The following is a 21,835-nucleotide window of genomic DNA, read 5'->3' as shown; positions in this document are numbered from 1 at the left end:
ATAGTGGAGATTTTCATGGTATACTAAGCAATGTCAAGGATACTTTGAGACAGAAGTCACGTGAAACTTACTTGCAACAGATAAATGTCTTCAGCATAAAATCCTGCCTTTTAGCCTTATCTTTACACGAAGAAACTTGTTAACTTATTAACTTAAGTCACTGACCTATATTGCAGCGTAAGGACTAGTTGATTTCAAAACAATTGTACCCTCAATTCATGAATAACCATTGGGACAGTTATTACAGGACAGCACTCTTTGCTATCATCTCCATAAAACCATCTCCACAACAGACATCGTTCTTAAATTCCAAGCATCATATTTCAATTCATCAATTCGTTACCTAAATTTGTAATATTTCTCGGGTAAGTCAACTTCAAATAACATTATTGTTTCAAGACATTACTCCACTGTTTGGTGATCACGTGACATGAAATTATTCAAAGAAGGGGAAGGCGCACATGCAGGAATTAGAGCGTTTAAGTCTGCATCTTTGTGGATATGAGTTGGTGTTTCTAAATCGTCTGACGTGACATCATCTCCAGGAGTAAATGGAGTTGTGAATGTTCCTTCGTTAAAGTTATCCTGAGATTCAGTAATGTTCCTGAAATGTTTGTGCCAGTTGGGGAGGAAATTAGTCATTTTAATGCATCTCTGGGCAGAGGATTCCAGTTATTTTTTTTTTTTTTTTGCTTTTTTATCTCTCATTTTTTTCTTTACCTTTTCCTTTCAATTTATATTTAGTTCCGTGTTGAACAGTTTAAATAATAATTGTGGTTTGTCAATGACTTCGTAGCTGTGAAATCCTGCGATCTTGCAACAAACCGACCAATCCAATTATATAATGCACATCAGAGAGGACAATCCATTACTGAGTCAATTTTAACAGTGGACTGCTGTAAACATAACTACATCATAACATGAGGGAATACTTCCAAATTTTAAGTCCAGAGTCCCGTTTTAGATTCACACGAGTATGTTAACACCAGTTCGACTTCTATACGACTATAAACAAAACATAGGTCTTTATGTAGTTTGTTAATCTCTTAGTGTGTCAAGAGGATTATCACAGAAGCACGGTAAACTGCTATAGGAAGTGAACCCATTATTTCGGATTATGTGGTTTAATACACAGCTAAGTAAGTAAAGGTCTTTATGATAGACAAGGCGAGACCAATCAAGTTTACGGGACTGGCGCAAACAGCACCAAATTAACACTAGGATATGCAAAAATATATGCATAGAACGTATCAAAATTCGTATTAAAAGTAAACGTGTACATTGGTTCTAAAAATACAATCACTGGGCGAGCTAGCATGTTTATCTTTCTCGACAATAGTTAAAATATTGTAAATCATTGCATTAGCCGACAGTGTTGCTGACTAACGTAGAAACGTCAAGTCTGCTGTTGTGCACACGACTTCTCATTTCAGCAGAGATGTTACGGAGATGTTACGTATTCAAAGGGGGTCAACGTGCCAAATTGTGTAACTTTGTGTTGCGCCAGTAGAGTAAGGAGTGAATAATACGAAAATTGGCATCGCGTGTTGAATGTGTGAATTATTAAACGCGTGAACTATTACAAACTTGGCTTTGCACAGTTGGGGAGTTAGCTAAGAGTGTCGTCTAACAACCACAACAAATAATGACTAATATGAACATTAGTAATGTCATCTAACAATCACAACAAATAATGACGTAATATACGCATTAGCACATTCATCTAACAACCACAACAAACCAACTTTTTAGTTCCTACAAATAGCAATCTAAGAAGACAACCGCCACCAGCGCCATTATAACTACGACAGGTTGTCGCGAAGTGAGCGACTTCTGTAAATCAAGACTAGAACCGAACGGTTCAAATGCTCTTTAAAGTTCCTTACTCTGTCAGACTGTATCAGCGCAACTCGTTGACTAGTGAACGTGGAAAAGATCAAGAAGTCTGTTTGTAAAATGTTTTACATGTTTCGGATGTTCCTTCAGAGTTGAAGATAATTACTTCCTAGTCCAAACCTCCCGGAGGACGACGGGGGATGGGAGCTGGCAGGGTTTTAACCCGGGACCATCGATAAATCAGAACGACAGTCCAGCGCGCAAACCGCATGACCAGGCAGCCATCCTGGTCACTCCATGAACTTCTCTGAGTGTTCTGTCTGTTCTATTTATTATGAATGTTGTTGTTTTTATTTGAGAAAAAAAGTCATTGTAATAAAATTTGCAGCAAGGATCTGTAAAGCAATTTTAGTCTTAGATTTAGCAAGTGGGTAGACAAACTAAGACAACGGAATCAAATTATTCAACCCTGTCACTGAGATTCGACCTCGTTATCCTTGAATGGTAAGATGACTTTTTTTAATACTCACAAACGTTTACCTGATCTGAAACTTCTTTCATGACGAACAATGTAGTGGGATTAAGTCCCAAGAAGCTTGCGAAAGGAACCAGGCAGTGTTGCTCAAGGTCATCTTGTCACCATTCCAGACCTTACTCTAGCCTTGAACGAGTTCATTCTCCTCCCCTAATGTCGGAATCATCTACATGTGGGTTTTGAAAGCTATATCAGTCTTCAGGGACGTCGATGATTTGGAAGAATCCATGGTGCACTTCCGTATTTAAATAATCCCCATAAAGCTGCTTGACACTGGGTCAGCTGAATAAAATTCGGCCTACTTTAATTTCTGCATCTCCACATAACACTAACGGTAGTGGCAAAACCAGGACAGAGTGTGTTCATATAATGAAACATTTGTTAGCAGCCAAACACACGGACACCATGAATGAAAGCCACATATTTATTTTATAAAAGCAGCACTATGGTACACATTTCTAATGGAGGATACCGTGAATGAAATATAGCAGCTCTATTTTAACATTTCTCAAAGGAATAATCAGAAAACTTAATAGAGCCATGGTTTGTCTGTAATATGCTAAACGACTATTTGGATCGCTGTTAAGAATGTCGGGGAAGGCGGGTATTGAAAGGTGGGGGAGGGACTGTTGATCTCTGGATGACAAGATGAGACAACACGTATGTCAGGTGTGGTCCCTGATTGGGACCTGACGACCGATACCAACGTTTAGGTGTGGAAGTGTGAGCTGCTTGTACTATCTTATCTTATATAATACAGACGTTACCTCAAAAAAGAAGATAATTACGTCCTACGAGTCATGCATTTAGTCATGCATATTAACCAATGACTTAAATTCTGCCAAGTCACTGGTTTTTCTGGCTAGCTCAGGCAACCCATTCCATGCTCTAATAGAACTAGGGAAGAAGGAGCATTTGTACAAATTTGTCCTAACATATGGGACGAGGAATGAGCCTTTATCTTTGTGTCTTTCAGAGTATTTTATTAAATTTTGTTTTTATATTGGAACTGTTAAAACTGATACCCAGTGACTTAAACCTTAGGAGAAAAGAATATATGGGTTAGGGGAGGCTTGACTATTCAACCTGTTATAGTTCGCGTTATTTTATCGTCAAACTGTTTAAAACTTGTGTCTTTCTTTTATATACCAAGCTTATTATTAACTCTTTTTTTTCTTTCAAGGAAAAAAACACCAAAAAAAAAACTAGTTAATCAATCCCATGTAATTAATTCAATTTGTGTTTAAACTAAGCCTAAGGGAAATAAGCTTTATAATACTGAGAAATATGACAGCCATTAAACGCTGCTCTCCGCCCAAAGTTCTCGAACAACAACCTACGAAATGGCAGGCGTGTAGAAATCGAAAGATCAGGAGAGTAGATTACGCAACTGTGTACAGTTATGATTCAAATTGATTGATGCCATTTCACACAGTATAAGCGACAGTTCTGGGCGCATGCCGCAAGACCAGTTAGGTTGGCTGATGTGGAAGACTAACGGGCGAATTGTATGAAGATCTAGATCTGGTTCGAGAACTTAAATCTAATAAGGTGCTTATCCTGACTGGATGAAACCATAAACGAAAACTTGTCCGTATATGAGGCTTCGTCTGACACAGATGACATAGGTCCAGTAACTAGGGCAAAAGTGTGTGTGTGTTGGGGGGGGGTGTCAAATATCTGGCTAGTCTAACCTTGAAAGCTATGTCTACGAGAGGCCAATTAAAAACTTACTGGCTTTTAATTATTTAAATCTGAAAAGACAAACTTATTGCGAGAGGTAGAACTAAATCTTTAAAAGCTTTCAGTTGAACTGATTGCGGTAGGCCTATTTTAAAATCATTTATAAGGCCAGCCATGGGCGTAGCCAGGATTTTTTTTTCGGGGGGGGGGGATTTTTTTTCGCCCTCCCCCGCCCCCCCCCCCTCGCGAAAAAAAAATATTTCTATGTATGTTTGTATGTATCATTCTTTCGGAAGACGCTTATTGTGCCCTAGAATAGGTTCTTCCTGGAGTTAGTACGAAAATTGTAGACTTCCGCCATTGCTAGCAAGGGGGTCTGGGGGAGCGCTAGGAGCTCCCCCAGCGCGGGGCAGAGCCCCGCCGCCAAGCACTATTTCTGATATTGAAAGCCAACAAAATGCATATTCTGATGTATCTACAGTGCATTTTCCTGCTATTAAAAAGTGCTGTTCTTACTGACTTACACCCTCCCGCGCCGTTCGGCGCATTTGCCGTCAAGCTGTTTCCACAAAATTCTGTCACTGGTAATGTCTGAAGCCTCTTCCTACCTGCTCTGAGGACCTCAATGAATGTGTGGCGCCAATTTGTACTAGGATGTTATTGCAACTCTTCTTATGCCTAATTCATTTTGTCGGAGAACATGTCCCGCAAGCCTCATGCGACGCTCTGTCACAATCTTACTAAGGGGGTCGACTCCCAGTTTGGCATAGGATTTCCTTGATTTAAACCCGATCTCTATAACTGACTCCTAAAATCTGTCTTAGCCATCTTTGTTGAGCCACATTTAGTGTTTTTCAATTTCGGCAGATGACTATTCACTGCACTTTATTAATTGAGCCCCCCCCCCCCCCACTGGTAGAAATGTGTAACCTCTCTTGAATACGCTCTTGGAATTAAGTGACTGTAGTTTGCTTTAGATTTTATATCGAAAAGGGAAGTTTTATCGTCAAAATCATCTGTTGGGGGTTTTAAACTAAAAAATCTCTGGTGTTTTAAAATTCAAAGCCCCATTTAGCTACGGTCATAGAATTTAGTAACTGTAGTTTGCTTTAGAATAATATTGAAGATAGAGGTTTTCACCCTCAAAAAGCTCTGTATGGGGATTTTTAACTCAAAACCATCTGGAGGGGTTTTAAACTTAAAAAATAAGCCATCTGTAGGAAAGGGATTTAAACTCAAAACCCCCAATTGTCTTGGCTACGCTCAAATAATTTTAGTGTGTAATTTTTTATTTTTTTTTATATTGAAGAGGTATTTTTTAGCATTAAACCACTTTGAAGGGGGGTTTAAACTCAAAACTCCTTTTTTCAACGCACATAGCATTTTGAGTGCGTAATTTGCTTTTTTCTTACATTGAAGATGTAATTTTTACCTTCAAACCCCGCTTGCGGGGGGTTTAAACTCAAAATCCCTTTTGCTACGCTCATAGATTTCTGAGTGTGTAATTTTCTTTTTTTTATATTGAAGAGGAACTTTTAGCTTCAAACTCCACTGGAGGAGAATTTAAACTCAAAACCCCTTTGAATACACTCATAACATGTTAAGTGTATAATTTGCTTTGTTTTTAATATTAAAGAGGTTTTTTAGCTTCAAACCCCGCTGAACGGGGGTTTAAATTCAAAACTGAGTCAAACCCCATTTAGCTACGCTCATAACATTTTGAGTGCGTAATTTGCGTTTTGAAGAGGTATTTTTTACCTTCAAACCCTACTGAAGAGGGAGTGGGGGTTAACTCAAAACCCCTTTGGCTACGCTCGTAGAATTTTGAGTGTGTAATTTTCTTTTTTTATATTGAAGAGGGGGTTTATCGTAAATTTTGGAGGGGGGTTAAAAATCAAAATCTTCCTTAACTGTGCTCCTGAAATTTGGGGGATTGTCGTTTGCATTTTTTGTTTGTTTTGTGTTACAAAAGAGGGGAATTTAACTGCAAAAACCCCTGGTAGGGGGGGATTTAAACTCAAACCCCCTCTAGCAGGGGGGTTTAACCTCAAACCCCCCCTTGTAGGGAGTTTTAAGCTCAAAACCCCCTGGTAGGGGTTTTAAACTAAAACCTCCCTTGCTGTGCTGAGGCAAGTGATAGTTTAGTATTAAAATCTCACCTAAAATAAACAAAATCAAAGCAAAAAATCAGTGACTAAATTCCGATCCCCCCCCCCCCATGAGGCCAGCCAATCTGTAGACGTTAAATCTAGCATATAAACAATTCATCTTATCACAAATATGTCCTCAAGCAGCCCCTTTAAAAGTACGGTTATGGACATCCTAGAGTCCTTGGCGTAATGCTCTGTGTGAAAAATGATTTGGGTTGAAATTCCTCGGCCTACTATTCAACTTATGCAAGGGCTGGAGCTATCGACCCTTGAATGACTCGGCAAAATGTAATGCCTGCAAACTAAAAATAGCTTCTCACTAAGACTGAATTGGCTTTATCATTTAGAATGGGACACTTTAATAGCTGTGCGGAAAAAAAAGCATAGGCCTATTTACATATGCCTCTACTACTAATAATAATGGCAATGTCTTCGATTCCGAAACTTATGGAGATTTACAGTGTTTCATATGACCACGCAAACCCAGTTGCGACCTACATATTTTTCTACTCCTCATGCAGACAAAGCCGTTGTCAACTAGGGGTCTACTGAAGTTTTCTTAACGTCTTTTAAGCTTTTCTTCTACAGGGACTTTTTTTGAGCCTCAAATGTGTGTCCCGCGGTCAATTGCTGCCAGCTACTTTCTTCCATGCTAGTGAGGGCGAAATGACGCCTAAGTCGATCTGCATAGCCGTCCTCTTGACGCACGCCAAAAAAAAAAATTACCTTTGGAATGCGGTTGTCCAACCTAGCGCAACTGTCAAATGCTAGTAGTAGTAGAACATAGTTATTTGTAAGCTAGAATTGCGTATGCCCATTACGGAAGCGTTCGAGGAGCCTTTGGTGCCTTTTATAGATCACCCAGGTCTCAGAGCCACACAAAAATGGGGTGAGAACCACTGCTTAATAAACTTTGATTTTTTTTAAAGAGACCTATTCCGCCATAATTCTTGGATACACCAAACATGAGCTTCAACTTGCCCTCCATGAATTAGCTGAGGCTGCTGCCTCGTTTGGTCGGTCTATCAGCCTCAAAACAATAACAACAACAACAACAAAAACTCAAAGGTCCCCAAAAGGAACTAACCCAGCTCCACACATCGATGTCAATGGCCACTTCCTTAATGTTGTCAACCGCTACACGTACAAGGGCGGAGAAATAAACCGTCTGGCTAAGCCTGAGGCCAACAGCGCCTTTGGTCGATCTATATCTAATATTATCAAAAATATAGCATACAGATTTAAATTTTCAAACATGACATCTCTACTGCGGATCCGACAATCAAACGATAACGTTAAAAGTTCACTGAAAATAACAAAGTCCACAAAGGTTCAGCAGTTATCCACGTTTTACTGCAGACTGGACCACAGTTATGTCCATGTCACTCAAATGTTGTCGCCGTAGAAACTCTATTCCAACTGTCAAGAAACCAAGAGCCCTGAGATTGTGTATAACGGTACACAAAATCAGATTAATACAGCAAATAGTCGCGTTCGGAGTCGGTCATCTATGGTGCGTCGCTATACGAAATAAGTACATGACAATGCGTACATATCTATAATAGGACAACATACTGTAAAACTTACAATATAAACGTATGTAATTGTAGCATATAGAAAAGTTTGTGACGATGTGCAGCCACAATCAGGGCCACAGTTAACACCGAAATTAAAGCTTAAAATAGAATCGCCATTGTATTAGCACTTCAGTGTCAATGGCATTGATAGAGATTTTAAAACAAAACAAAGGAAGAACAATCTGGTGGATATTCACAGGTCCGCAGTAGATACGAATAAATACAAGGCACGTACAAAATCAATGCATGGAGTGTGCAGCAGGCCATCTATTGATAAACTTACAATATATCTACATCTATCTACAGAGGGAGAATGAGAGAGAGAGAGAGAGAGAGAGAGAGAGAGAGAGAGAGAGAGAGAGAGAGAGGAGAGTAGGGCAAGAAGAGAATGACACATTTCAACACTTCAATCTCTACAAAAGTCACGAATAGTTTACAGAATCATTCGCGATGTAATGAGGTAGTATACCTTAGAGCAGAAGTCGGCAACATGCGACCAACCCACCGAGCCTGGACAAAACAATAGCAGACCTTTTGACTACTTTTTTTTTCCCAAAAGATAAATAAAACATATAGGTTTACTTATTGTAATGAGACAGTCCTAAAAATACGGGTATTAGAAAGGGTAAACAATTTTGTACACTAAAAAAAAACAAATAGTGCTCAATAAATTATTCATAAAGCTAACCAGCCTACCTTCTTGTAAAAGTACAATACGTTACGCAAGCTCAATCATACATGTGTTTAGCTTTCAATTATAGCTATAAAACTTGACATAATGATTGTAAGAATCAAGTACGATTGGATGACCATAATTTGACTAACAGTGTGTGGGTCGGGTTATATGACAATGTCGGGTTCCATTTCGACACCCAGTTTGTCCCAGGTAGACTAGTTTATTGTTCGTATATATCTATATCTAATCTAGATTAGTTGTATTAAAAAGTATTAATTATAGAGTAAGTAATACAGGGGATATTATAGGCCTAAATTACATTAATATTCTAATATTGATTTCATATAGATCTATATACTATATATCTAGTATATATTCTAAATTCTAGTATATATACTTTTTGAATGGAGTCTAGATGTAGATTCTACTTCTTACTAATGTCTAATATGATCTATATAGATTTAGATCTATACTAATCTATTATATAAGATATATCTACTCTTTAAAATATAAAAATAATCTCTTACCTCGAAGGCATGTCTTGTTGTTTAGACACGGCACGACTGTATTGTGAATACATGATGCACACACCACAGTGCTGCTCGATGAAGCAGTTACTGGAACGCAAGTGTTTGACCCGGTGCGAACTTTGACACCAAACACAGAGATATGTAACCTTGACATTTTTCCTCCAACCAATAGACTAACGTCTACAGATCTTAAAAAAAAACAAAAAACAACAACAATGGATTGCGCAACGGCAGGGACGACAATTGATTTATTTTTTTTTGCGTTAAATCCCTTTTTATGCTTCAAATATTAAAATATTGTATTGCCATATAAATAATAACCACATTCAGCATATACTAAAAAAAATGTGAAAACATGGATAGAACATTTAAATACACTTTTTAAAGAAGAAGAGGCGGACCACATAGATGAATAGATGCACACTAAATTACTATTTAAAAATTTACATTCACATTGTATTAGACTATTAGTGTTGCTATGTAAATCTCACACATTAGACATATATCTATCAAACACACTCATGTCATGATGTCGAATGTCGAAAAGCCAAATCCCTTGCTACGCCTCTTCATGTTATAAAATTACTATAAATTGTTTGTAAATATAAAATACGTGTGATATGGTTATACTTATTAGCGACAGTAGGCCTACTATATAATTCACCTTAAACTTCACCTATCCCTTAAACGCACATGCAGTGTCGTATTTAAAACGAGCTACACCCTTTTAAGAACAATAAAATTGCTAGAGAAAAGAAATGTTATTCCCAGAAACATGCGTTCGCGTCTGCGGAGTTGAAATAAACATTTCATACTTTGCCTAAATCGTTTCTTATCATTGTATAAAATACACTTACATTTGATTAATATCCCTAGGTAATGTAGGGCTATACATAGGGAATACAGAAATAGAATGCTTGATCTTGTGCCTCGCCAGTGACATTAATGAAGAGACATGTATCGCCAAGGAACATGATTTAAAAGAAAAAAAAAAACTCATGCTATTATTGTAAGTCATATGTGTTGCATCAAGTGTCCCTTACACCTAAACCCTAACACCAAAACTAAACACAACACTGACTAAAACACACTATTTGTCACTTACCTGTAAGTCCAAACGTAGATCTAGGACATAATGCTCTAAACTGAAACTTATTTTGAAGTTTTAAAAAAATAGGAATCAGAAAATAAAATGTTACCGTACTATCAAAACCTACAGTTCTATACTTTATTATTAAAATACATAATATTAGTTAGGCAACTAAATATAACAAATGTTATAAGTATTAATCATAGGCCTACTAGCAAATCAAATGATTAATAATATGATTACGTTATATTTAAGAAGGTAACAAAAAGAATCCATTATTATACAAGATTAATATCTAAATATCTATATCACACTCTCTCTCTCTCACACACACAGACACACACATATATATACATATTATAACATATAACACATAAACATCTATGATGTGATCACATTAGTAAAGATGAAATTAATCACAAGAAAACAATCACACAATCCCATGACAACAATCATATGACAAGATATTCAACAATAACATGACAATCACGACAATCACGTGACAATAATGGATTTTGGCTGTTGCGCTTGAAAAGGCACTGAAGATGACAACTAAAGAGTATGAATACAGATTCGTGAAAGAAAATAGATTTCGATGAACATGAAGATTCAGTTTCAACTGCTCTTTCTCTTCGCAGAGCCAGGTCTGTGCTGCCAAGCTGTTTGCTCTTTTGCTGTCAAGGAAAAATAGCGTGCTGTTCTTCCTGAGCTGCTCCGCTGTGCTATCCTATACAGACTGTTTGTTTCAAAGGTTATATAAATATGTATTAGTTCTAGATATTTAAAAAAAAACATTAGGAAATTTCATTTCATAAACAGATCCTCTTCACAATTAAACAAGTAATATAAATTTAAATAATATCATTCTCTAGACCAACTTTGTGTTTAAATAAGATCCATTCCAATGTAATCTAATCGAATCGGACTTGATTTGATAGGATCGTCATTGATTGGGTAGAATCTGATCAGATCAAATGGAATCGGATCTGATCTGATTTGATTAGCTAGGATCGAGTTGTCCAATATAGGAATGGAACCCACGACATTCATGTGATTAGCGCGACGCTCTATCAACTTCGCTGCTAGTTTTGGAATTCTCCAGACTTTGACAAACTTTTTCCTTTCAGCCATCTCTAGCCACTCATGAAAAGACTGTAAGCTAATATTTAATAATAGTAGGAATTGGGAAAAAATATTTATAGACTACATAATATAAACATTTATCATAATCTTCAATCTTGTCTTAAGTGCTTTTACTTTAGCATGCAACTTTTGGCGAACGAAATGGGAAACTACTCTGCAGAAAATATAATCAGCTACACAATTTGATCTACTAATTCCCCTTGAACTTGAAAGTACAAGAAATAAGAAAGTAAGTAAAGTTCCCCTTTCAGACCTTGCGATCTATGAGCAGATGATATAAAGCTGTAAAGTTCAGCGGTTTCTGTGACCAGCACAACGACCGACCGCCTTTACTTGTCCCCAACTGTTAGGTACCCATTAGAGCTGGGTGGACTCAGAGGCGCCCTAAAAAACCCGAAATTAAAAATCCCAGTCTTCACCAGGATTCGAACCCGGGACTCCTTACCACTGAACCGCCGCGCCTCCATACTTGTACGGAAGGTAATTTAATTTTCTAATCCATTAAAGCCCAAACTACGACTGGACTGTTAATCTGTGCTATCAAACCCCTCGAAAGTTCCGTCCACAGTGCATGGTGAACTTTGTGAAGACACATAGGCTCGGTTCCCATAAACTCCTTTTTTAACTCTTTCTCTCCGTAATTATTTTTCCACGTTTTGACGGATTTCTTCATTTCGCTCATTACTATTTCACTCCCCTGTTATGATTAAGCTTCAATAGCTTTGTTGTTTGTAATCAGAAAATGTTTTATTTGGTATAGAATTAAAGGGGAATGCATGCCCATTTTATTTAACACGAAATACAGTTTATACAATTCTACGTTAATTTAATTTAACGAGGTCAAATCAATGGTGGTATCGTCAATTAGGAGAGAAAGAGTTAAAATGTATTTATTCATTTGAAATTATGTAGTTCATCACTCTTGTGTCTGAAATGTAGGCCCTAATGCCCCCCATGCCGGAAACTACTGACATCCTTTCCTTACCTTGCCACAGAGATATGATTCTGTTCTCGAATGAAGTCTTTGGCTCTGAACATCTCCCAGATATTCTGGTTCGTTCAAAACAATCAATAACGCGTTCTGTAAGTCTGTCCATAAATGTACACAAATGATGTATTTTTATTGGGTGGATTTGTTCACAAAATTGTGATTTTATTGAGCACATACAAATGCCACAGATCTAGTAGAAAATACCCAACTTTGGAAGCACTGAAAACATCTATTTAGAGTAGAATGATCGAAAAAAAAAAAGGTTTGCTAGACGTTTTGTCCCACTAATAAATTATATCTACCTTATCAGTTTATCGGGAAAAGGATGCAGCTTTTACAAAACTGTTTTTAAAAAGTCAATTTAATTTTCTAATCAACATGGTTAAATCGCTTGCAGTAGAGGCGTAAAATCCTTCTACGTCTTAGTGAACCGGACCAAAGATTGAAGTTACTTTTTCTTCTACGCAGAGTGACAATAAGTGACTTCAAAAGATGCACTCCCTGGTCATGGACACATTCTTACATGCTTGCGAGTCTTGGACGCTGAGATAGAGAAGAGGATCCTAGCAATGGACCCCACAATGACCTGCTAACTATTGTTAAAAAAAAACGCTAACTAAAACTCTATGGCCAAAGTAGCCTACAAGGTCTTAGGGGCTAGCAAAGACCTTCCTTCAGGGAACAGTACCAGGAAGAAGAAGAAGAGGCAGACAAAGAAAGCGAGGGGAAGACAACATAAAAGAAAGAAATGGCCTGCCATTGAAGATGGTTCTATCCAAGGCAAAAAGACAAAAGAGGAATGGCGAGAGACGGTCGACAAATCTTGTGTGGTGCCCCAACGGTCTAACAGACTAAAAGTCACTAAGGGACAGGTGAAGGTGAAGGTGAAAAAACAAAAAGACAAGGAAAAAAAGTTAAAAGTGTTGTTTTTTTTTAATCATGCCAATAAAATTGATGTGAACCTCTAATGTTAATCAACGTACATTCTAACTTTTCTAGTGAAGATTACCGCGGGGATAGGGACATGAAATGGACTGTGAATGTTACAAACTAAATAAAAACAAATTAAACACTAATTGTTACAATATCTCAATGCGTAGCAATCTTTGTATCAACTCCCTTTTAATTACTGCTAGGTAATTGTTACAATATCTCAATGCGTAGCAGTCTTTGTACCAACTCCCTTTTAATTACTGCTAGGTAATTGTTACAATATCTCAATGCGTAGCAGTCTTTGTACCAACTCCCTTTTAATTACTGCTAGGTAATTGCTACAATATCTCAATGCGTAGCAGTCTTTGTACCAACTCCCTTTTAATTACTGTTAGGTAATTGCTACAATATCTCAATGCGTAGCAGTCTTTGTACCAACTCCCTTTTAATTACTGCTAGGTAATTGTTACAATATCTCAATGCGTAGCAATCTTTGTATCAACTCCCTTTTAATTACTGCTAGGTAATTGTTACAATATCTCAGTGCGTAGCAGTCTTTGTACCAACTCCCTTTTAATTACTGCTAGGTAATTGTTACAATATCTCAATGCGTAGCAGTCTTTGTACCAACTCCCTTTTAATTACTGCTAGGTAATTGTTACAATATCTCAATGCGTAGCAGTCTTTGTACCAACTCCCTTTTAATTACTGCTAGGTAATTGTTACAATATCTCAATGCGTAGCAGTCGTTGTACCAACTCCCTTTTAATTACTGCTAGGTAATTGTTACAATATCTCAATGCGTAGCAGTCTTTGTACCAACTCCCTTTTAATTACTGTTAGGTAATTGTTACAATATCTCAATGCGTAGCAGTCTTTGTACCAACTCCCTTTTAATTACTGCTAGGTAATTGCTACAATATCTCAATGCGTAGCAGTCTTTGTACCAACTCCCTTTTAATTACTGCTAGGTAATTGTTACAATATCTCAATGCGTAGCAGTCTTTGTACCAACTCCCTTTTAATTACTGCTAGGTAATTGCTACAATATCTCAATGCGTAGCAGTCTTTGTACCAACTCCCTTTTAATTACTGCTAGGTAATTGCTACAATATCTCAATGCGTAGCAGTCTTTGTACCAACTCCCTTTTAATTACTGTTAGGTATTGTTTGGACTATTGGTTTCGAATACGTGAAAAGTGATAGAGTGAATTTTAAAAAAGACCGTTTGTAAACAAATTGTAACAAACGGAACAAACAGTCCCTTTTAAGCATTCACTCAATGACTTTTCACGTATTCGAAACAAATGGGGGGAAGGGCCCTGGATATTTGTTACGTAACAAAACAAAACAAAATCAAATGTAATAACAGGTACCAACCAAATGTTTAAAAACGAAAAAAAAAAAAAAAACACTGCATAAAAAGTAAGAAGAATGACAAGATTTTCCAGAGAACTATCTGGTTTAATTTTACCGTACGATAATTTGGGCAGTTCGTTTAGTTCTCAGAACTTCAATTCACAAAGGTTTAGAGCTTCAAAATTTTACACATGCTGGAGAAGTTCATGTTGATATTTTTTCAAGCGTAATCATCGATGGACATATGGCAAGTGCTGAATGTATGTTATGTATCCCTCCGCCAGGCTCAGACCCAAATGAGACAGATTTGAGTTAAGAGAAATAAAGAATGTAAGGCCAAACATACACGCTCGTCATTGTACCTTCTTTAGATCAACCAATGCACAGTTAGGTTGTGTTAGGTTGCATTTGTTCCAGAGCAAGATTTTTCTTTTGGGTTTTATATTGGTACTGCTTTTATTTGAGTGTGCATTTTAATGATATCATGGTCAGATAGTCCAGGGATTAGGCCTATTTCATAATTTACCACTAATCCAGGTCTGTTGGTCAGAAATAGATCTAATATGTTGTTTAGTCTAGTTGGTTTCTTAATACTATTTCTAAATTTAAATTGTATATTGTTTCTATGAATAGTTCATTAATATCCTTAAGGTTTTGATGGTGGTCTATGGTTAATGATTTCCAATTAATATCGGAGAGGTTGTACTTGTGGTCACCCATAATCCAAAAAACTACATTTTTATGTAACCTGAAGGTTACAAACAATTTTGTCCAAGTTTGAAAGAAAGATTGAATCATGATTCTGTAAAGAATGCAACACAAGCATCAGGTATTTTGCTGAAATCACACAAACAAAACTTTCATGGCGTCGTTACAAAACTTATCTCAGACCAAAGTAAATGATTACAAAGTGATGAAATGAAGTTCTCGTTTCTGATGGCCATCTGTTCGAATGGATAGACACGAAAAATTTGTGAAGATTGTCTTGAAATTTTAGACAATGAGATCAAAGCGCCGAAAGAAGTAGATATTTCTCCCATCAGTTCTATTGATACCATGATGAAAAATGTAATTTGGGAAAATTATAATAAATATAAAAAAAAAAGTCTTTTACAAAAGTCCTTGGGGAATTAATATCATTTTTGCTAAAAATGGAAATTTGATTCTGCAGTGGTGAAATGTTCACAAAAATTATCCTACACCTTTATAAAAACTAGCTTCATGGCACTTCCATTATTTTGTATGCCAGATTCACCAAAAAGTTAGCTATTTATGAAAATCTACAAAAAGACTTTTAGGTCCAAGGCTAAGTATGGTGGAAATAATTTTAAGGGTGGAGTGAACTCTGACCTTTGATAACAACATTTGAAAAAAAAAATTACCCGCAGTAAATAATGATGCCTGTTGTAGTGGTGATGCTCCTAATAATATATTCAAAACTATCACAAATCTTCAGACGCTCTACGCACGTGCCAGTGACAGCTGAAAATAAAATTTTTAGAAAAACAATATAGAGTTTCAACCCCTTCCTCCAACCAAAAAAAAAATTTCAACTTTGTTCATCTTCCTACCAGTTGCTGGAATCCATTAATAAAGTAAATCATCAGGAATTCAAGCTATAGCCTTAAAAAAAAAACATATTTAAAAATATATTTTTAAAAAGACCATACCTCCATAATTAAACTTCAAATATAATAATTAAAGAAAAATTTAAAAAAATGTATTCAATATGGATATTGAATCCTTGACACCCTCAGCTGTTAGTACTTACTCATTTTCTGATTCAGGCAGCGAAGAAGACATACTTGTGTGATTATGTATTGGTATGTTGGTTATGTGATTGAGTGACATGAGAGTGGGTGGACCCGAAGATTACTCAAAATCTCATTCTCGTGACGATTAGAAAACTAGTTGGAGGGGGAGGGGCAAAAGCAGGTAACCACATGATCAAGTTTTATATTCAGTTTAGAAGTAGACATAAGAAAACATTTAAAAAAAAAACAACTATAAATTACCTCCACATGTAGGTACGATATTTGTAACCAATGAGATTTCAAAACCATCAACTATCATATTTTCACGATAACAGATTGGATCATTTCTGACAAATTCAAAACATCTAGAGGCAGACATTGCGATCCTGTAAACATGTTAGTCAATAGTTTTAACTTTTACAAACTTTGTACAGTAAAGTAAAAAGAAAACTTAATCAACTCGAAAAAAAAAGTTAATCTAAGGGAAAGAACTATGCACTTACAACTATATCTCTCAATAATGTAGAAGTTAAAAGGCAGACAGACAGACAAACAATATAAGCATTGTAATTAGGTAAAATATATTTTTTTACCGGCAATAAACAGAACTGGTCATAGCATCATGGATGGCCTTTAATTCATCTTCAGCAGACTGACAATAAGCTAGACGATGACTACAGCTGCCAACAGTGGCTAGATTTTAAAAAAATGAACATTATATAAGAAAGATTTTAAACACGAGGTTTAATAAACATTACTATACCGAGTTGTTCTAGCATTTCCTTTGAAGAATTCTTTCCATATAGAAAAAAACAACACTACGTCACACGGCCTAGTTAGACTAAAAAACGCCTTCATCAATACGAGCCAGTTATCAAGTGTTCATAGACATTGGTGCACCGAGTGAGTTCTTATAGCATTTCATTTAAAAAATTAATTCCATGACGTCAAAAGAAATTAAAAATTCACTACGTCGCACAGTCTAGTTAGACTAAAAATGCCTTCATCAATACGAGCAATTTTTCGAGGGTTCATAGACATGGATGCACCGAGTTTTTTTAGCATTAGATTTAAAGAATCCATTCATATGACGTCAAAGGAAAAACATTCCATTACGTCACAATAAGATAGTACCAACAAAAGGTCTTTATTAACACGAGATATTTAACGAGGGTTCATAGACACTAGTGCACTGAGTTCTAATCCTATACTCTTAAGCGAGCAATTCTTGTATGTATGTATGTATGTATGTATGTATGTATGTATGTATGTATGTATGTATGTATATATATTTATATTTATATTTATATTTATATATGTATATAAATTTTATTTCGAAAACGGCTCTAACGATTTTCTTTAAAATTTCACGGTATGTGCATAATAGTGAGAAAAAAATTCTCAACTCATTGGCCACATCGGGAAAACTCGAAGTAGACCGTTATATTGATTTGAAAATGGCTCATTATCGAAAAATTAATTTTGGCTAGAATGTTTTATGAATGAAATTTTCTATATGACGTCAATGGGAAAAAACTTGACACCGCTTACGTCACTAGGCTCACAGCAGTACACTAAGACTTTTCTTCCCAAACAAGAAAAAGTTTTAATGATTCAATTGGCCTAATTAAACATTTGCGCACCATCTTATTGTACATTGATCCATTATGAAACTATGGAAGAAAAATAATGAAATTAAATATCTTTTGTATGATTAGTTATTGTGTTTTAAAGGCTTTATAAATTGTTTACACCATAGGTAGCTTTTACTTTGTTATTATTTTGCTGGTGAATTATCGTAATGTGTTTAAGCTTCGAAGTCTACTGTCCCATACCAAAACATAGGAAATGGTCATAACACAGCTTATCTATGCCTTACTTGCACAACCAGGGCCGGCCCTAACATTTGTGGGGCCCCTTTGTGAAATGGATTGCGCGCGGATCAGTAAGGGTAGGGATAAGGATAATAAGTGAAAATAAAGATTTTGTATTAGAAAATAAATTCGTATTTGCATTACATTTTTATTAAATGAAAGCTGACGATGCCGTTTTTTTATATCACACGTAGGACTGGCTTTACCATTTTGATTGACACCCCAAAATGACAATTTTGCCTTTTTAAGGACATTTTTATGAGTTTCAGATGATTTTCAGCTGCTCCTTGAAAACAAGGAGACCCTATTATAAATTATAATGGTTTAATTTAATAATTTACACCTAGAATTAGTGCCACCCAAATCACCCCTACCCAATTTCTCAAAATATATCTTTTCACGTTTGAGTTTGTACTGACCACATTCCGTGTCTTGATCTTTACTATGTGTGGAGTTATTGTCGTCATTCAGCGTAATAGAGCTTTAGATGTTAACATGGTTTTTGTTATATTAAAGTGTGGCACTTAGCTAGTTCGTATATTACACTAATGTCAAATAAAAAAAATCTTTTGGAAAGAAATCCAAAAATGTCATCCAGTGTGATTAGCAGAACTCACATATAGCATGTCATTACCATTCAGAAATCTAACTTATTATAGGCCTATATTCATGAAATAAGCAAAACCTTTATAATTAAAAAAAAAAAAAAATCGCTGAACGGTGTTAGAATTCATGCTATACATACAATATTATGGTAGAGTGAAATAAACATTGTTATAAAAGCTACGTGCTTGTTAAATTATCGTCAAATGATATCTCGCGCCAAAACGTCCCGTCGCCAAAACGGCTCGCGCCAAAACGTCCCGTCGCCAAAACGGCGTCGCCAAAACGGCGTCGCCAAAACGTCACGTACCGTCTACCACTTTAAGGGATGTCTATGCGCGGTGATCTTTGGGCTGAGTAGGTTTTATTGGGTGACTTCTGGAACATGATTTCTGTTTTACTGAGATTTATATGTTAACCAAAAAAAGCAGCAGCGTGATGAAAATTCGTTGACTGCGAGCTGGATATCAACAGGGCCAGCCTTAGGCCCGGTACGTGACGTAACATTATCTGGGAAGCATAGTATCAAATGACGCATTGCTTTAAAGAGAGGTAGATATGTGATCAGGGATCAGGGGTGGAATGGCTATATGGGCATTCGGGCAAAAGCCCGGTGGGCCGGTAGGACCACCTAAAGGGCCTCGTGAATTCCACTAAAGAATGTATTAGATTGTATGAGGTTTTATATTACCCTCTTGTAAACGGGGCCCTCTGAGCTTTCTATAGGTGCTAGATCCAACAAGTGAAATCAAAATATATCTCTTGCCAGATGTAAATTAATTAAAAGTTGTACAGTAGATATAAACCTTTATATAAAACTTGCAGATTAATGAAAAATTAATTGTGTTGTCATAAAAGAATTGAAAAGTAAAAAACTTGCGACAATTTGTAGTGCGCTCCCCTGTCTGAAACTGATTTCTCATATCTTGAACAAGAGCAGCTAATTCTTGTTCACAAGGGAGAGAACTAGTGCATTCTAAAAATTTTGCTGCAGCCCTTAAAAAAATAGTAATATAATGTAAAAAAAAAATTTTTAAATAACATAAAATATTTTTTTTCTTAAGTCTTAGTCTCAAGGTATAAATTGTCATGCCATTTACCCTAGGTCAAAATGTTTTTTGGTTCTGTTAGCCTAACAGGACCTACGGAGCAGATCTGAATATGACTTTCATCAATTTACAATCTTTATGAGATCACACATCCTAAAGCTATGCATATTTAATTTTAGCCATGTTTTAATAGAATCTTGCCTGTTCAGGAGTTTCACTTTTAATTTAACAGGAAATATTCATATACATTTTGTATTTTAACTAGTTGAATGATTTTTCAAGTCTGTGATTATTTATGTGATAAACTTCTTTGTTTCTATTGAACACAAACTGTGTTATTGTGTTTTATTATTTAAGCACACATGAAAATAATATATCATTAACAAGCTCAACATCATTTCAATTTCACATTTGAAGTTTTAAAACAACATGCCAAAAGCGGAAATTACCTAAAGTATTAGGTGTAGTTGAAGGATAAAATAAGTTCAATGAAGCCTAGACACTGCTGTGCTTTTTTTTTTCTTTACCCAAAGAGAATAGCCTTTTCATATTTAAGATTATATTTCTGTCACCATGATTTTTATTTCTAAGTCAGAAGAAAATGTAACAAAAGACCCCCCCCCCCCCCCAAAAAAAAAAAGAATATTATCATAAAAAAATTTATGGTGCACAAGGCTATATGTTCTTGTTTTTTTTATGATTAGCATCATAAAAAAACAGAAAACAAAGTAAATAACAAAATAAATATACTATTTTCAAGATAATCTTGTTTAAAACTTACGCGCATTGTGTTTTAATATCTGACTGTGGAGTTAGGCTCACAATATCTGTATTGCACATGCTTAAACCAACAACACATTGGGAGGGTCGACCACTGGCATCTAATGATTGAAAAAATCACATCATTTTTTTAAGCCATAACAAAAAAAATAACAATTGTGGGAGAAGGAAAATGTTAGTTGTCATTGTAAAGTTTTTTTTAGAAAGATTCTCACCACAATAATCTTTCAAGTAGGCATTTTGACTTGCCAACTGCGCTCGTAGAAATTGTGCTCCTGAAGTAGATGAGCAAACACTGGTTGCAGTAAAGTTTTTCATACAGCCCAATGCTGTAAATGAATCTCTGTTGGAATAAAACATGTAATATTACATTTACTTTACCTTGTATTATTTTTATTTTTCATAAGTTATCTACCTTATTAGGTTTTCAAAAAAGCATAGAAAAGACATTATATATTTATAAGGAATGGATAAGTCACACATTGTTTCAGAGCCTCTGTGCAAAAGAAAAAAAAACATAAAATATTGATAATGCACATTATTTATAGTGATCCTAAATTAACAGTTGAAGTGTTCACTCATCATCGCTCAAGTCAGAACATTACAACGAACATGATTATTCACAAGAATTTTTCTGCTTTTCCTAATTTGATAAAATAACTAACTTGTCATTTGAGATTAACTAGTATTTAGGGAATTAGTTTTGATAAATGTTTTCTGATATTATTTATATATGTATATTTAGGTGACCCGACAAAATAGTGCCGATAAAATAGCGTGAAATTTCCCGACAAAATAGAGCAAGACAAAATAGTGCGGACTTTATATATTGCGGTCAGATTTTAAAAAAAAAACTTAATTAACGTTAATTAACGGATCACTCCGTTATAGTTTAACATCGACCTGGGATTTTCTTACTACGGGAAGAAAAATGTGTTGTAGACGAAAGAGAAGGAATTCATGAAGCTCAGAAGGCAGGAAAACACTTGGCGGAGTTAACGGACTTCCCCAGACCACCTTGCTGGACGGAGAAGGAATCTGATGACTCTTTAATACTATTTCTAGAAAAAAATTGTTTTGGTTATACAAAACACTTTATAGTTATCTACAAAGCACTATTTCTGACAAGAACAAGACTTAACGTTTAACTGGATGCCAACGGTAAAAGTTTGAGAATCACTGCTCATTTGCCTGGGATGAAATTGAATGTCTCTCACACTTCAGATATGGCCAGTGCCATCCTTTCTTAACTTTGTGACTTACAATCTTCTT

The 21,835-nt window shown here is 35.9% G+C and overlaps 2 protein-coding genes across 2 annotated transcripts in view; both read right to left on the bottom strand.

Moving 5' to 3' along the window:
- LOC106059685 (uncharacterized) overlaps positions 1–9,142 on the bottom strand; it is a 30,031-nt gene extending 20,889 nt beyond the window's left edge. Inside the window, exon 1 of the mRNA XM_056021651.1 lies at positions 8,985–9,142. Within this exon, the coding sequence (XP_055877626.1) occupies positions 8,985–9,037 (53 nt within the window). The 5' untranslated portion in view covers positions 9,038–9,142. The remainder of the gene's footprint in view (positions 1–8,984) is intronic.
- A 2,953-nt stretch (positions 9,143–12,095) lies between these two features.
- LOC106051810 (uncharacterized) overlaps positions 12,096–21,835 on the bottom strand; it is a 33,994-nt gene continuing 24,254 nt past the window's right edge. The window contains exons 7-13 of the mRNA XM_056021650.1: positions 20,779–20,906; positions 20,565–20,664; positions 19,615–19,730; positions 16,851–16,950; positions 16,519–16,643; positions 15,886–15,985; positions 12,096–12,309 (exon numbers count right to left, since the gene is read on the bottom strand). Of these exons, the coding sequence (XP_055877625.1) occupies positions 12,111–12,309; positions 15,886–15,985; positions 16,519–16,643; positions 16,851–16,950; positions 19,615–19,730; positions 20,565–20,664; positions 20,779–20,906 (868 nt within the window). The 3' untranslated portion in view covers positions 12,096–12,110. The remainder of the gene's footprint in view (positions 12,310–15,885; positions 15,986–16,518; positions 16,644–16,850; positions 16,951–19,614; positions 19,731–20,564; positions 20,665–20,778; positions 20,907–21,835) is intronic.

This window comes from Biomphalaria glabrata, chromosome 2 (genome assembly GCF_947242115.1).
Source record: "Biomphalaria glabrata chromosome 2, xgBioGlab47.1, whole genome shotgun sequence".
Taxonomy (NCBI): Eukaryota; Metazoa; Mollusca; class Gastropoda; family Planorbidae; genus Biomphalaria; species Biomphalaria glabrata.
The sequence above is the reverse complement of the archived record's forward strand: the minus strand, read 5'-3'. Positions and strand labels throughout refer to the sequence as shown.